At 33.7% G+C, this 17,715-nt stretch overlaps 2 protein-coding genes across 6 annotated transcripts in view; one reads left to right on the forward strand and one right to left on the reverse strand.

Moving 5' to 3' along the window:
- CSNK1G3 (casein kinase 1 gamma 3) overlaps positions 1–17,715 on the reverse strand; it is a 72,369-nt gene that overhangs the window by 34,523 nt on the left and 20,131 nt on the right. For all 5 annotated transcript variants that reach the window (XM_006764383.2, XM_015564377.1, XM_006764386.2 and 2 more), the window contains 2 exons: positions 5,942–6,090; positions 4,148–4,382 (listed from right to left, as the gene is read on the reverse strand). In XM_006764383.2, coding sequence (XP_006764446.1) covers positions 4,148–4,382; positions 5,942–6,090 — 384 coding nt within the window. The remainder of the gene's footprint in view (positions 1–4,147; positions 4,383–5,941; positions 6,091–17,715) is intronic.
- Positions 16,763–17,155, forward strand: LOC102756480 (60S ribosomal protein L37a-like). Its single transcript, XM_015564380.1, has one exon. The coding sequence runs from the start codon at positions 16,815–16,817 to the stop codon at positions 17,091–17,093; it is 279 nt and encodes a 92-aa protein (XP_015419866.1). The 5' UTR covers positions 16,763–16,814; the 3' UTR covers positions 17,094–17,155.

Raw genomic sequence — 17,715 nt, forward strand, 5'->3', positions numbered from 1 at the left:
AACAAAAGGAATCTAAAGAGGACTACACCAAGACACATCATAATTAAAATGCCAAGGGCAAAAGACAAAGAAAATCTTAAAAGCAGCAAGAGAAAAACAGTTGTATGGTAGTACCCATACAATTGTCAGCTGATTTCTCAATAGAAACTATGCAGGCCAGAAAGGAGGGGCAAGAAATATTCAAAGTGATGAATACCAAGAACCTACAACCAAGATTACTTTACCCAGCAAAGCTATCATTCAGAATTGAAGGTCAGATAAAGAGCTTCACAGATAAGAAAAAGCTAAAGGAGTTCATCACCACTAAACCAGTATTATATGAAATGCTGAAAGGTATCCTTTACGAAGAGAAAGAAGAAGAAAAAGTCATGGATAGTAATGATGACCCCGATGAAGACAATCTTACAAGTTATGATATTCAGCTCAGTACTCAAGAATCCATTGAAGCCAGCAAGACTGAATTTTATCCTGAAAGGTAACAATCAACTTGACAGTCCTCAACAAAATTTCTGTATGACAATCATTCGGTTGTAAGATGAAATAAATGCTGTTTCCTAACTCTTAGAAAAAAATTTAAAAATCCTTAGTATTTACCCAAAAGAGTTGAAAACTTATGCCCACACAAAAACACACACATGGATGTTGACAGCAGCATTAGTCCTAATTGCCAAAACGTGGAAGCAATGAAGCTGTCCACCAGTAGGTGGATAAATAATCTACAGAACTTCCAGACAATAGAATATTATTCAGCACTAAACAGAAATGAGCTATCAAGCCATGAAAAAACACGGAGTCTTAAATGCTTATTACTACATGAATTATACCAGTCTGAAAAGGCTACATACTGTATAATTCCAACTATATGTCATCTGAAAAAGAAAAAACTATGGAAACAGTAAAAAGACCAGTAGTTACCAGGCATTGGAGGGAGAGAGGATTAGGTAGAGCATAGAGCAGTGATGGCGAACCTATGACACGCGTGTCAGAGGTGACACGTGAACTCATTTTTTTGGTTGATTTTTCTTTGTTAAATGGCATTTCAATATATAAAATAAATATCGAAAATATAAGTCTCTGTCTTACTATGGCTGCAAATATCAAAAAATTTCTGTATGTGACCCTTAACTGTTAGGTTTTTTCAAAATGCTGACACGCCGAGCTCAAAAGGTTTGCCATCACTGGCATAGAGGATGCTTAGGGAAATCAAACTACTCTGGATGATACATGTTATTATAAAATTGTCCAAAACCACAGAATATACAACACCAAGAATAAACCCTAAAGTAAACTATGAACTCTAGGTGACAATGATGTATCAATGTATGTACTAGTATATCAATTATAACAATTATTCCCCTCTGGTAGGGAATGTAGCTAATGCATGTCTGGGGACATGGGGTATAAGAAAAATCTCTGTACCTTCCACCTAATTTTGCTGTGAATCTAAAACTGCTCTAAAAAAAAAGTCTATCTTAAAAAATACAATTTAAATTCATTTTCTCTAAACTTACTTAGATAAAGGTATACATCTTAGCACTCTCCAACTGAAGTATCACTATATAAAACAGTAACCATACAAAATTATGACCCTGCCTGGCCAGTGTGGCTCAGTTGGTCAACCCATGCATCAAGAGGTTGCCCGTCCGATTCCGGGTCAGGGCACATGTCCCAGTTGCAGGTTCCATCCCCATTGGGAGGAGGCAGCGGACCGATACTTTTGTTCTCAGATCAATGTTTCTCTCTCTCTCTCACTCTCTCTCTCTCTCTCTGTCTCTCTCTCTCTCTCTCTCTCTTAAAATCAATTTAAAAAACCATCTTTAAAAAAACTAACACTGAGCCATTGGGAAGTTGTGAGTTCATGTCTCACAATAAAATGGTGATGAATCTCTGTTGGTTGTTATAAAGCAGCCTGTTATGGAAATGGAAATGGAAATTTCTCACAGATACTAAATATAGGTATGCTGGGTTTTAATAGAAGACACAGTCTTGAAATTTGAATATCTATCTAATCATATTTTAAATCTATTGAGAAAGTGTGCTACTGAAAGGCACTCCCTGCAAGCACTACCTAAACCCAACTTGCGCTTTATAATTTCAGGTGTTCGAAACTTACTTTTCTTAAAGAAGGGCAAATTTACATTTTTCAGACATCTGGAAAGAAAAATACCATGAGCCTACTATCAGGCCAGCTGTCAGGGAAGATGCCAAGTGCTATTTTGTTCTGAATGAGCAGAAGCAGAGACATGTAGTATAGAGCTTGTAAGTCTGAGGAGAACAGTTAAACTTGGACGACACTAGGAGTTGGAAGTTGGATTAGATGACTTGTAAGGTCCTGTACAAATTATGGTCATACACTGTAGGTACGTTTGAGCAGTGATGATGGATAATATATGTTCCTGTCTATTCTCCCTTAAGAAGATAGAATCTAAAAGCAGAAATTTAAGTTTGGTTTCCTCTGATATGAAAACCAACCACAGCTTATTTACAATAGATTAGAACTGAATGTTTTTAGAAAGTCACAAAAGTGCCGAGACCGGTTTGGCTCAGTGGATGGAGCGTCGGCCTGCGGACTGAAAGGTCCCAGGTTCGATTCCAGTCAGGGGCATGTACCTGGGTTGCGGGCACATCCCCAGTGGGAGATGTGCAGGAGGCAGCTGATTGATGTTTCTCTCTCATCGATGTTTCTAACTCTCTATCTCTCTCCCTTCCTCTATGTAAAAAATCAATAAAATATATTTAAAAAAAAAAAGAAAGTCACAAAAGTAATTCAATGAGAAAGAATATATTACAAAAAGAACCTCGCCCAGCCAGTGTGGCTCAGTGGTTGAACTTGGACCCATGCACCAAGAGGTTGCTGGTTCGATTCCATGAATCCATACTGATAGAAATCAATAAATGGGGGAAGAGAAAGCTTTTGCTTACATCAGAATATCAACTAACTATATAATTGATGGAGTTAGAAAATCATCAATGGATGCTAAATCTAGTGGATAAAAATGTGATGAGGAACAACATGTATACAAAATCTCAAAGATCTACTTACAAAACACTTTTTAATAACAAAGGGAAAATAAGAAACTGGTAAGTGGAGAAAATTAGTAGACACTACCCTAAACAAATGATCAAGATACTTGAAACCAAGTGACATCATGCACCTCTTGACATTTTGCAGTGAGAACATATTACTTCTATTATATTTGTGCTAAGAATGCATACCAAAATATAATCATGAAGAAATATCAGATTGACGTAAATGGAGAACATTCTACAAAACAGTCTATACCTCACCAAAATATTAAGGTCATGAACCATAAAGAGAGGGGAGGAACTGCTCCAGATGAAAAGACACTAAAGAAATATGACAAATAAATGATAATTTGTGGTCCTGGACGAGAAAAAAAATAAAAGCTGTAAGAAATCCTGTGAGGTTATTATTTTATTCTTTTTACAAATAAGGAAACCGAAGTCATATAGCTAGTAAACAGTACTGCTAAGGTATGTCCTCTTAACATTAAATATATTAGGCATTTGTTATTTCCTGGCTAATTGTATCAAAGTACTATTTCTCAATCAAAAATATCTGCACAAACTAAATTCAGTTAGAATTAAGTATTCTCTCATATCCTTTTAACAGAAATAATCAAATGCATCACCCTCACTATATCAAAGTTGAACATTTCAAATTATATTTAAAAAAAGATATAGTGAATGCAAGGATATCTGTCATTCATTTACTCTAGAACAACTTATTTTGAAAATATTTTATTAAGCCTGGCCAATGTGGCTCAGTGGTTGAGCGTCAACCTATAAACCAGGAGGTCACAGTTCAATTCCTGGTTGGGGCACAAGCCCCGGTTGTAGACTGGATACCCAGTGTGGGGTGTGCAGGAGGCAGCGGATCAATGATTCTTTCTCATCACTGATATTTCTATCTCTTTCTCCCTCTCCTTCCTCTCTGAAATAAAAACGTATTTTTAAAAATAAAATAAAAATGTTTTATTAAATATAAATAAAAGTAAACTCTAGCTAGATGTGATAAAAATTGTAATAAAAGCAATTGTAACCTGCTAAAACTGAACCATAGTAACAAATATTAAAACTCACACCGTTAGCATAGTTACTGAATTCAAACAAAAGGTACACATACCTTTTCCTAAATGTGTATTTATGCTCATGTATCTAGCTGTTCCTGTAAGGCTTTTGTGCTCTCTGTATGGTATGTGTTTCTTTGTCTCTGGATCAATATATTCCTTCGCCAAACCAAAATCTATAATATGAATAACTTGCTGGGTTTTATTTCCTGGTCGTCCTATTAAGAAGTTCTCAGGTTTTACATCTCTGTATATCAAGTTCTTTGAATGAACATATTCCATACGAGAAATCTTGATTTTAAAAAGAGAAGGAAGATAAATTTTATTTTAAGCTTTGACTAGCATAAAAAAGCATGATAGAGGCAAGACAACTTTCTTAATAAAAACATAAAAAAATCAGAGCTTGTTTCAACCCTTTGAAAGTAGCATATCAAAAGTAACATATAGTTTCTCAAATATACATCTGATTATGATTAAAATTCTTTGCTTTTACTATTAATGTCACTTGTAAATGAACATATTTGAATTTTATGAATTCCTTTCAAATCAGTAAGCCTGATTTAATCAACACTTTCAGATAATGCTATATCATAAAATCAAAAAGCTTTACCAATACTAAATCTTGAACTCAAAAATATAAAGACATATTCACAAAGTTGCAGTTTATTCTTCCTCATCAGTTAATTAATCAAGCAACTTTTACAATTATATTTTAAAAACTTAAAATGTCTAAACTATTAAATAAAAACAATTAACATAGTACCCTTTAGTAAGTCTTTTTGTAACTTGTTTTCTTTACATTTTCCTTAGGTATGAAATGTTTTAAAAGATCTTAAAACTTTAAAATTTTCAAATATACTCTAATAATGATACAGTACATTTTTGTTTTACACATTCTCAAATAATGTTCAGTGTACAAGCTGTCACAAAATAGAACATTACAAATAAAATAAAATTGCATCATTTAGTGGTAATCACGATTGACAATGCAATATAAAGATACTGTAAACATATTGTAAACTCAGGCCATTTAAGTTGGTCAACAAATTTTGGGTCATATAATATAATATATAATATTATATAGCCTATACTTTTAGTTAATGATATATTATGAGCATTTTCCAGGTCATGAAACTTTCTTTTAATACACACTTTGCATTAAAAGTATGTATTATTTTAAATGCATACTTTACTAGTATATGGCTATTAACAACCTATTCAAATAATCCTGTTATTTCTGTACATTTGGGTTGTTTCCACTTTATTATAAATATTCTTGCACAAAAACATTTAAGTACAGCTGAATACTTCCATAGGACAAATTTATAGAAGTGGAATTAGTGAGTCCAACGAAAAAAACAATTTTAAGACTTCTGCAGCATACTTCTATTGACATTTATTTCAAATTTGCTTTAAAATCATCCTCTAACTTTGTTTTCCCATAGGTTCACTAAAATTTAAATAATTTAGAAAACTTCCCATTAGTTTGTTTCCTCTATTTTTCAGCCATCAGAATTTATTACCAAGATTAATAATCCATGTTTTTGAGGGTTTTCTTTTCTAAGTATTCATCTTCTAAATGAAAAGTGCTGGAAACAACTTAATTCTCAAACTGAGTATTCTGATCTTAAAGCAATAAAATATTCTTTCATAAAAATAATATACTACACCTGATTCAGTTTTTTAAGTTACATGCATCCTAAAAGACAATAACATGTAAGCAGAAACATTTGTACTAAGTTGAATACTCTGCAAGATAATGTAGCAAAACTTGAAACTTTTAATATAAATTTGTGACTAGAGAACCACACAATTGTTCAAATGACTTCAAAGCACCCTGCTTTACTTACCAGTTGGATAGCTATCATGAGAACTGTTTTAAGAGAAAATGTTCTATCACACAAATCAAACAAATCTTCCAAACTAGGTCCCAGCAGTTCCAGCACCATAGCGTTGTATTTACCACAAGGGCCAAAATAGTAAACTTGAGGTATACCATCTGGGGAGGTAGAAGAAGAAAGGATTTTAATAATTTCCTCATCTTCAATATCAAACTTTTCTTCCTAGAAAATTCATTTAAAAATTAATTTTGCAGTTTCAAGAACTACAACAGTAGTTTTACATTTCCCATGGATACAATAAACTTTTCCTGACCCAGCCTTCTCTTGCTAGAGGGTAGCCTGGTTACACTTCTACAGCAGCTGCATGACTGAACTACATTACAAACAGTGCTTCATTGTTGGTCTCTACCATCTCATCAAAGACAGGAACTGGGCATTTTAGTCTTATATTTCCATGACCTAGAGAAATGCTTGGCACCTAGGAAAGATTTGATTTTCACTGAACAAAAGAGTCACTGTTCGCTTTAATAACACTGTGGTAGGCATAATGCTAAGATCAGCCTCCAAGAGTCCCATCCTCTGGTGTATCACCCTGCACAATCTCCTCCCTCTAAGCGTGGGCAAAATTCCCAGATTTCACTTGTGATCAGGTTATATTATATGGCAAAGGCGATATAATTAATATCCCTATCAGTGGACTTTAAATTAATCAAAAGTATTCTGGTGGGCCTGACCTTCAGATTCAAAGTACAGAAAACCTTTCCTGTTGAACTTAAAGAAGCAAACTACCATGTTGTGGAGAAAAATCATATGCCAGGAAATGATGGGAATGCTCTAGGAACTGAAGGACTTGGTCCCACAGCCATGAAAAACTGAATTCTGGGAATAGCCAGTGAGCTAGGAAGAGGACTGAGCCTCAGGTAAGACTGCAGTCTGGGTTTACATCTTGATTTCAGTCAGGCAAGATCCTCAAATGAGCACCCAGCTAAGCCATGCCTGAACTCCTGACCCCTGGAAATTGGCAGATAATAAAATCTACTGTTCTATTACACCAGTTACTGAATAATTCATTATTCAACAATACAAACTAATCAAACTCCAAATATGAAGTCTAAATGCACAGAAATCATCTCTATTTTTAGAACTATAAGACTCCCAAGTAACAAATATAAATAGGTGACCAATTTATCTTAACACTGCATTTATCTATTCATCATGAGGAAACGAACTTCTCCCATCTTAAATGTCTCAGTTTTACTTACAAGTGGTATAGGATTTTTTAGAAGGGAAAAAACCTTTTGAATAAATCCTTCCCATTTTTTTTTTAAGTAAAGAGCTTGGGAAACGTAACTTTATTCTCTGTTTCCTCTATCATTGTGAATGTTTATTGCAAGGGCATAACAGAAAACATTCAACTAGAAGCCAGGACTAGTTTCGTAGTTTATCCCAATATTAACCATTTAGCCTCTCAAGGAGGCTTGCATTGGCTTATCTATAGTATTACTAGTTTGGATAAGAGCAGTGTTTCTCAAATGTGAATCTGAGTGAGGTAGCAACACATCTGAAGATAAGGAGGTAAGATAATATAATCGGGGCAGGGATGAGGGGAAGGCGACAAGTTCAAATTGCATACATGGCCTCCTCCCCAGAAACAGAAATGCCTATACATGCCCATGTGTATAGGTCAGCACCCCCATCTCTCTCTCTCTCTCTCTCTCTCTCACACACACACACACACACACACAGAACTGCCACTGGGAATCACTACCGTAGTATGTATGAACCACTCTTATCAAAGCCACTCTTATATGTGTCACCAACCCCTCACTTGTATAAAAGTGGATGAGAGGCTCACTAAAGCTTATTCCAACTCTGAAATACTGCTTTTACAAAGCTATATACATTAACAGCCTAGAGTGGCAATTAAGACTTATCAACAGCCCTCAGCTACTAAGCTTTTAAAATTATTTCTACAATGACATTTTCCCCTCTATACCATGGGAATTTTTTAATTTTAGCAATCTCTAATAACTCATTTCCACCCTTTAGTTTGTTGCTTCTGATCTGGGTGCAAGGAAACCAGATCATCAAGCTTGTCAGAACTATATTTAGAATATAAAAATAAACAGGTCTGAAGTTCTTCAATGGAAGGACTGTCAAAGGTTTTTCTACTTCCTCCTGAGTCACCATCTATATTTCTATAGTTAAAGTTGTTGTGTAATGATCATTGAATAAGGTAGCAACTTATTTTGGTTTATTCATTGACTAACTTTTTTCAAAGGTTTTCAAAAATGGAAAACCACTTAAGAATTTTGTCTTAATTCAACAAATGCTTTTTGAGCATCTGCTATATCTTTTCGGAACTCAGTTAGATATTAGAGATTACATGTGAACAAGATGCCATGATTAAGGATGATTCAACCCAGGAAAGCAAGTTTAAGTTACTATTTAGAAATCCATCATTGTCACTCACCATAATGACAAATTAAATGTGAAAAAGCATTAGATCACCTTAACAGATGCTGAAAAAGCACCTGACATAGCTCTAAGCAGGATCTGGAATAGAAGGTCCTCAACCTGGTAAAGGCATCTAAAAAACCGCCCAGCTAACATCAGACCTGAAGGTGAAAGACTAGGAACAAGAGAAGGATGTCTGTCCACTTTCACCTCTTCTATTCAACAATACAATGAAGCAAAAAGAAAAAGAAATAAAAGGCATTTCGAAAATGAACAGAGTCTGTTAATTTAAGAAAACCTAAAATACTTGTTCCTATTTGATACCAACAATAAAGTTCACACTTTCAAGTAAAACTTAGAATTTTGCAAAATTTATATCTGCCAGGATGAACCTGAAAGCTTCTGCAATACTTACAGAAACAAACAAACCCTTTCTGATAAAACTGTGATGATACTATTACAATTTAAATTTCGTAATGAAATGTGTCATTATTTGAAATAACTTAGTGAACCAGTATTTTCCAAATTACCAATGTATATATTTACAAAATCATGCACAAGTAATTGATCTATTAAAAGTATGAACAGGAAACAGGAAAATTTTAGTTCTGAATGAGCAGAACAGGAAAAAAAATTTTTATATGGTTTCTAACTCTACATTGCAACTGACCTTTAAGAAACAATCCCCTGCTCTAACAATTTGTACAGTGGTTAAAACAGCAGCCCAAGGACAGAAGGGTCATGGGTTTGATTCCCAGGCTAGAGCATGTGCCTCAGCTGCATGCTCCATCCCACACAGGGCACATGTGGGAGGCAACCAATCCATGTGTCTCTCTATCAATGTTCCCCATCCCTCCTATCAATGGAAGCCCAGCCGATGTGGTTCAGTGATTGAGCGTGAACCCATGAACCAGGAGGTCATGGTTTGACTCCCCATCAAGGCACAAGCCTGGGTTGCAGGCTCAATTGCCAGTAGGGGGCATACAGGAGGCAGCTGGTTGATGAAATTTATCATGATGTTTCTATCTCTCTCTCCCTCTTCCTTTCCCTCTCTGAAATCAATAAAAAACATATTTTTAAAAAATAAGTAAAAGCCAATGAAAAAACATTCTCAGGTGATTAAAAAGAAAAACAATCACCTGTGAAGTTTTGGTAGAGTATCAAAAGGATATTAATAATTTAAAAGTTAATGTATTAATCAAGGTTTACAAAGTTTTGAGTTAAAACCTTGTTGACAAGAATGTGAACTGGTATATTTTTGGAGGAACTTGCCTTTCCCTTTCAAAGTAAGCAAAAGTATGCACACAGTGATGTTGAAGCTGCACTGCTTGTAACAGTAAAAAACAACAGGGAACTGCCTAAACATCCACCAACCCTGGACTAATTAGGCAAAATATGTCATACCCATTTTGGAAGCAAAAGTGATTTCTACTTTCTCTTTTATATTTCTTAAACTTTTCCAAATTGTTCTGAAAAACATGCGCTACCTTTATAATCAGGAATAAAATGCACATTTTAAAAATTCTTTTGGGACCACAAAGAAAAACTTGAATTAGAAGAAGATTTAGACCATATTTATTTAATCCACACATTAACTGTAACTGAGCTAGTATTTCTCAAATACTCTCCCTAATATTCAAAGTTATATAGTCTTACCTCTACTCTTAACTATTAACTTCATTTTGGAGTTCTAAGGAATAAAGCAAAGTATACTATTCAGACTATAATGTAAATCTAGCTTCCTCTCCCTTCCCACCATAACTTCCTAATAGGAGGAATAAATAGATCCATGCTAAGGCCCACATTTACTCTGCCTCACTTGGTTTGAACACTTCTAAGGTTGCATTTCAAAAAATTTCTACCCTAGTTCTGCCATCTAAATTGTCAAACTTTGGTTTTTATCCAACCTTCAAGTCTCCTCTTTTCAAACTATCTCTGAAGCATGACCCAAATTCATAATTATTCCCACAGAATTTCTCATAGCCACGGGAAGATATGCATAAGTAAGTCTTTTCTGCTATACTTCAAGTAAGCCAGCTCACTGCTGGGAGGAGAATGTGTACCTAACATGTACATTCAAACAAGTGATATATATGCATACCATACCTTTGAGTTTCTAAAATAACACCATGAAAAAGGTCAGCAAAGGGAGAAAAATGAGCTACTTTAATTTTCTCCAAAATTTTCTTTCTTTAATGGTTTCAAAGTATCTCAGAATTATGTATCTCTACATTATTCAGAATGACTAAGTCAAATAAATAGCACTATATTTCAGTGAGTAAATTTAAACAGACATTGAGACTCCTATATGAATGAAAATACCTCAGCTTTATCATGCAATGTAATTTTACCTTAAACTATGACTCAGTACAAATCATTGGTGAAAAAAAAAGATGACCTAGCTCTGAATGACTCCTTGAGATACATACTGTTCTATGAGTCAATGAATATATAAACTTTATAGGTAACTATTGATAATGTATTTCAACACAAATTTTATGTCATTGAAATATAAAATCAAGAGTTATACTTTTTTTTTAAATCACAAATATAAAGCAAGCACTGTAAAGATTAAACTAGAATTTCATTTCCAAGGACAGGCCTGGGTTGTTTTCTAACAAACAGGCTAGGGAGTATGCTAAGCAAAAACAAAACAAAATAATCACAGCAATACAAATATGGTAGTCAAGACCACAAGGAAGTGTTTTTGGAAGTGGGAAAGGTAAGGGAAAAGAGGGTAACAGAGAAGAAAAAGGCTCAGAAAGAAGGCTTAGCAGGAAGAGTAATGAAGGTGTTAAGTTACTAGCTGTCTCTTGATCAAAGTATTTGGCTACTGAATTGCATGGATGCATTCCAACTCATGGGCAAAAGCAAGCTTTTGTATTTGTTCTTATATTTAGTGAAATTTCAACTATAAACTTTTACTCCACCCAATTCCTATTATTCTAAAATTATTTTTTGAAACTACTATAAAAAGCCACCCATTGTGAATTCATCAAAGTTCTGATAATGTCCAACATCAGTATTTTTCAGGGATGCTTATTAGCATCTCCACTTTTCAAGACAAGTGTATTTTATTTTTCCCAAGCAAAGCTCAACAATGGGCAAGAACACAAAAATCACATATTATTTTAAAATACAATCTTACACTTACTCTACCCAAATTAATTTTACTAAACATTTCATTTTATATTTCAGCATTCCATTTAAGTGACGAATAACCTTATTTATGTCACAAAACAACATAAGGAGGTCTAATACTCTTAAAGAGTACTTAGTACTGTGAGCCATGTATTAAAGTACTTCAGTTCCTTATAAGTGAGAGTTAAGCATATCATTAAAAGAAATAATACCAGGATGATTCTTTCCATTTTCAGGTTCAGTAGTATTCATATTGGAGAAAGAAAAACAAAAAATTAATATTCTTGTTAGAAAATTTAAAATTTACAGATCTAGTTAAGAAAACTTAGAATCTGATTACAAATACTAAGTACAGAATTATCACACAGGCTATGTTCTTTTCCAAAGCAGTTTTACTTTAAGGCATTCTTAACCTTTAGCATAAATGTTTATACTCCTAGCTCAGCAGTTCTCAACATATGGTCTGGAAATACTTGGGGATAGATGTGGATGGTCCATGAGACCCTTTCAGGAGGTCACTGACATCAAATTACTTTTATAATAACACTAAGATGCTATTTACCTTTTTAACTCTGGTCTTTCTCAAGTGAATAGTCAGTTTTCCAGAGGCTATATGACATAATTTGGCAATGGACTAAATGAATGAAGAAGATATGAAAACCTGGCTGTTTTCTATTAAGCCAGATATTAAAGAGATGTCCAAAATATGTAACACAAGGCCACTTTTCTCACTTTTTCTTATTTGGAATATATAGTCAGTTGTGATTTTAAAATATTGTTATTTTAAAATGAATTAATGTGGCAATATTTTTATATTTCTATTTTAATTTCTCAAATGGTAACTATGAACAGCTATAACCCACAATAGGAAAAGTTCTCTGGGATCCTCAAAAAGTTTTAGGAGTATAAAAGGACCCAAAAATTTTAAGCTCTGTTATGAACAAACAGGTGCAATGAGTTCCAAACTTGGAAAAAGTTACTCCATTAAAATACCACAGCACTCACATTTAGTAGTAAAACTCTACCACTTAACCTCAAATAAAAGGAATAAAGCCACCTAGACGATAAAAAAGAAGCAATAGTTCTTTCTGTGATAATTCTATTCATACATTAGATATTACTCTAAATTTTAAAGAACATTAAAAAATAGCATCACAAGAATTCTTTACTATATTAAATATTCAATAAATATATGAATATAATATATTATATTATTCATTATTCAGTTATTATACTCTTTGGGCCTAAATAATTAAAAAAATGGGTTGTATCATTTTTACCCCAAGTTTTAAGATTACAAACTTTTTCTTCTAACAATGTGCTACTTTATATTTAAATCTAAAATAAAACAGGAAATATAAAAATCAACATATTGTTTTACATGGCTTTTTGCTTTCTTTCTTTTTACTATTAAATAGGAAATAACAAAAATGCTGCTGTATTTTAGAAAATTAAATCTTTTATCTCCATTTAGTCATATCCTATTCAAAAAGTATGGTTTCTTTTTTAAAATTCTTATGTGATTAGTTAATCTCTAAAAATACAGTAATTACCACATAATATACAACAATCCTAATACCTATACCATACAAACCAAACATATTTCAAGAATTCATAGCATAGCATTCTTTAAATGTGCACATTCTCCATAAACTATAACAGAAAAACTTCGTACACTTCCATCTAGTAGTACCAATGCACACATATATTCACATATAAATTAGTAAAGGTTTAGCAATGCATAACTTACAGAAATTCTCATACAGAAGAATCCTCTATAAAGAATTAGAATTATTGCCCTAACCAGTTTGGCTCAGTGGATAGAGCGTCAGCCTGCAGACTGAAGGGTCCCAGGTTCGATTCCGGTCAAGAACATGCACCTTGGTTGCGGGCACATCCCCAGTAGGGGGTGTGGAGGAGGCAGCTGATCCATGTTTCTCTCTCATCAATGTTTCTAACTCTATCCTTCTCCCTTCCTCTCTGTAAAAAATCAATAAAATATATTTTTTAAAAAGAATTAAAATTATTACATATACTTAAGATGTCTTCTAAAACCAATTAATCTAAGATGGAAAAAAGAACTCTAAGAATCTGCTACATAAACTGTTGGTTATCTGAGCTGAGATTAAGTCTGCACTAACCACCTATTCACATAGTATTCTTCATTATTTTTGTTGATACCAAAATACTGTAGGTAATATTCTAATTAGTTTATTCACTTAACTTTCCTGGTTTTTACAGTATTTTCTCTCAGTTTTCTCAAACAGACACTTCTATATAAAAACAGCAGAACTTCTTAAATTTAAGACATGATCAGAGGATCAGAGGAAAATCTAATCTGGCAACTAAGTGAATAGAAGGAATTTTAGATATTACTGAATGTGTACACTCATGTTTAAAAGACTAAAACTATTACACACAATGTTTCTCAACAGTGAATAGTATAAAATTTCCATCCATTATGGAATTACCAACACTCATTTAGCTGGCAGACAGAGCTAAATAATACTGAAAAAAATGTGAAAATGTATCTATAAACCAGAGCAAAACACACAGGAAACACATCAATCCTGACTTTTAACAAGGCATAAGCTGAGGAGTCAGTAAAAAGAAAGAAGAGAAGCTCTTTTAACAGCTCTTAGAAGGCAATGCTACACAGAAGTATAATTTTAGAAACAGCCACTGCTGCTATTATCAAATTGCATATTGTTTAGAACATCATAGCTCAGGAAACATAATATCAAGCCACTCGCTTGAGAAACAATGATATAAAAAATGCATGGTTTCAAACCGTATGTTTAATGTCATTTCTACAGTTAGCGATTTGCCATGAACAGTAATTTATGACAGAAAAGATTATTTTACTTACTTTGATAAGTAACAATTTATGACAGAAAAAGTTATTTTACTTTCTGTGATAAAGATATCAGCTTGATAAAGAAATTTCATGAAATAATTTAATTGCAAAGTTTCCCCAGTATTGACTATTTAAAATCATCTGATGTCAAAGAAGTAATTTAACATAAAAAAGCATTACTCATAATCACAGTTTCTCAAAAAAAAAAAATTCCCTATAAATTTCAAAATATGTTCCAAGCATTTTCATAAAGTTTCAACAATTCAACTAAACTTTTTCATATATAAAAAATAAATTAAACCTAATCATTAAAACCAATCCTACTCTGAAAAGTGACTTATTTTTAGATGACTGAGTTGTATAATTCAGTTCATTAAATAAGCATTTGCATATCTCCTTGCTTTATTATTTCCATTAATTTAAAAAATATTACTGATTTTTCCTTTAGATATTACTGAATGTGTACAATCATATTTCTAGATCCCTAAAATGAAAAATTAAATTTACCTAATCACTAGATAATAAAAATAAAATTAATTAAATAAAAAAATTTGAAATTATAGACTGTTTCTTAGAAATAAAATAAAACTCAAAATTTAAGAATAATAATTTTGTAAAATATTAAAATACCAAACTTTAAACATATAATTACAGAACTTAAAAAGGAAATTTTAGAGATTTTGTATCACAAATTTATATCTAATAAAACTGTCTATTATTCTCATTTAAGAATTTATCACTTCAATCATTTATCAAGGACCTACTTTATTGATCATTCTCAGTTTCAAGGATAAAAAGATGAATATATTATTTCCCTGCCCTCAAAGAGTTCAAATTTTAGTGGAAGAGACAGACATAAGAAAATAATAATATAATGATATGGTAAAAGAAAAATAAAGATACATTCACAAAAATTTCAGGTCCAAGAAAAAGTGTTTTGGGAGAGAACAAACAGATGTAAGAAAATGCACTGCAAAAGAGGTGACATTTAGGTGGGCCTGAAGAAAGAAGGAATTCATTGAAAAAGAAAGACATTCCCAAAAAATAAAAAATACAGACATATGAAAATAGTAAGATCTATTCAAGGAATAGTAAGTTTAGGGCGACTAAAAAGTGAGTCAGTAGAAAGAGAAAGAAATGTGGACTTTATGCTAAATAATAACCCTGGAGGAATAGAAAGGAGGAGGTGAGATGCACAACAGGAGGCCCAATTCAAAGAAAAGTGACAAGGAGACTGGGAAAAGAGACAGAACTGACAGAATTTTCTGATTATCCCAAGAGGCCAAAATCAAAGGTGACTAATATTTTCAGCTTTAATGTGGGTACCACTAACGGAACAAGATAATCCAGAAAAGAAAACAGGTCTTTTGGAAGAGAGAAAAAAATCACTGGAAAAGTAAGGAGAAAAGAAGGTAAGGAGCATAATTCTAGGTATATTAGAATTCTGATTCCAGTAAGGACATACATGTATATCTAGATTTTAAGAATGGTGACGAGATAAAGAATTGGAAGTTATCTCTATATAGATCAGAGGTGGGGAACATACGGCCAGAGGGCTGTATAACACCCACAAAATCATTTGGTCTGACCTTGCCAAAGCAACTGCCGGTGGGTCTCAAAATTCAATAAATCTAGGCTCTTTTATCATAGCAACATAAATTTATTTCAAGTGGATTATATTAAGTGAATGATGTTATAAATATCCAAATGGACCTTGAGAGGAAAGAGGTTCCCCAACCCTGATATAGATAGTAATTTCATCTTTTCCTCCCCTCCCTCCTGGTACAAACTATCCAGGATCATAAAGATGAAAGCCACATGCTAAAAATAGGAGCAGGAAGTTAGAGAGTGCCTGATTCCTTACTTTTGAGTAGCTATCTCAACTTTACATTGTCCACTTCAGAACTCCTTATTTATTTTTCCTAATAACATCCCCTCACTTATTTAAGATACTGTTGCATGACTTTGGTTACTGACAAATTCATTCCTATCCAACGCAGTAATCAGCATAGTTCTGCCCATACCTCTTCCCTCATCATTCTCTGTATTTCCCCTGGTATATCTCCTCCATTCCCTTGGCTTGAAAATCACCTATGTACTGATTACTTCCAAATCTAGATCTTTAGTTTACTCAATAAAGGTTGGGTGGATGTGACAAGACTAATCAATACATTAAATTTTTGCATCATAGAAAGTGACAGTGCTATAAAACAATATTCTAATCCTCATACAAAGGGCCAGACCCTCATAATCACACTGCAGTAAAGTTGGACAATTCTACTATATGTATATAACAGTTTCAGTGAACAAAATAAGAAAGACATTGTCAGGGACCTTAAAGAAAGAGAGAGATATGCGGACTTTATAGGAGGATCAAAACCCACACAGGCAGGCTTCCTCTCGGCGTCCAACCTAGTTCACGGCGACATGGCTAAACGCACCAAGAAGGTCGGAATCGTCAGTAAATACGGGACCCATTATGGCGCCTCCCTCAGAAAAATGGTGAAGAAAATTGAAATCAGCCAGCACGCCAAGTACACCTGCTCCTTCTGTGGCAAAACCAAGATGAAGAGGCAAGCCGTGGGGATCTGGCACTGTGGTTCCTGCATGAAAACCATCGCTGGTGGTGCCTGGACCTACAACACCACTTCTGCCGTCACAGTAAAATCAGCCATCAGAAGACTGAAGGAATTGAAAGACCAATAGAAGCTCCACAGTTTGAAACACTGCAAGCTTATAATAAATGGGTTAATTTATATAAAAAAATTTAAAAAAAAACACCACACAGGCAGAACTATATAAATCATATATTTTTTCAAAAATATCTCATTAAATAATTGAAAATAAATCTTTTTAATTTATGTTTTTATTGTGGTAAAATATACATTAAATAAAATTATCATTTTAATCATTTTTAAGTCTACAATTCAATGACATCAGGTATATTCATACTGTTGTGCAACCATCACCACTACCCATCCCATCTACACTAATAAAAGAGAAAGATGGTAATTGGCATACGACCACTACCCTTCCCATTGGCTAATCAGCAAGATATGCAAATTAACTGACAGCCAAGATGGCGGCCGGCAGCCAGGCAGCTTAAACTGAACATGAGGCTTGCTTGTTTCAGTGATGGCGGACTCCAACATTCCCCGCCTGCCACTGCAGGCCTCTGAGCTGCAACTCTAAGCAACTATGTTACAAATATAGGAGCTAAACAAAACCCCAGAAACCTGCTTTAGTCGCAGGGCTTCAGCCAGCAGGATCACAACGTTGTTTCAAATACAGAAGGTAAACAAAGGCCAGAAACCTGCTTTCAGCAGCA

The sequence above is a fragment of the Myotis davidii genome, unplaced genomic scaffold (genome assembly GCF_000327345.1).
Source record: "Myotis davidii unplaced genomic scaffold, ASM32734v1 scaffold159, whole genome shotgun sequence".
Taxonomy (NCBI): Eukaryota; Metazoa; Chordata; class Mammalia; order Chiroptera; family Vespertilionidae; genus Myotis; species Myotis davidii.

Coding starts and splice junctions, on each gene's coding strand:
- LOC102756480 (XM_015564380.1), top strand. CDS start 16,815: ATGGCTAAACGCACCAAGAAGGTCGGAATCGTCAGTAAATACGGGACC.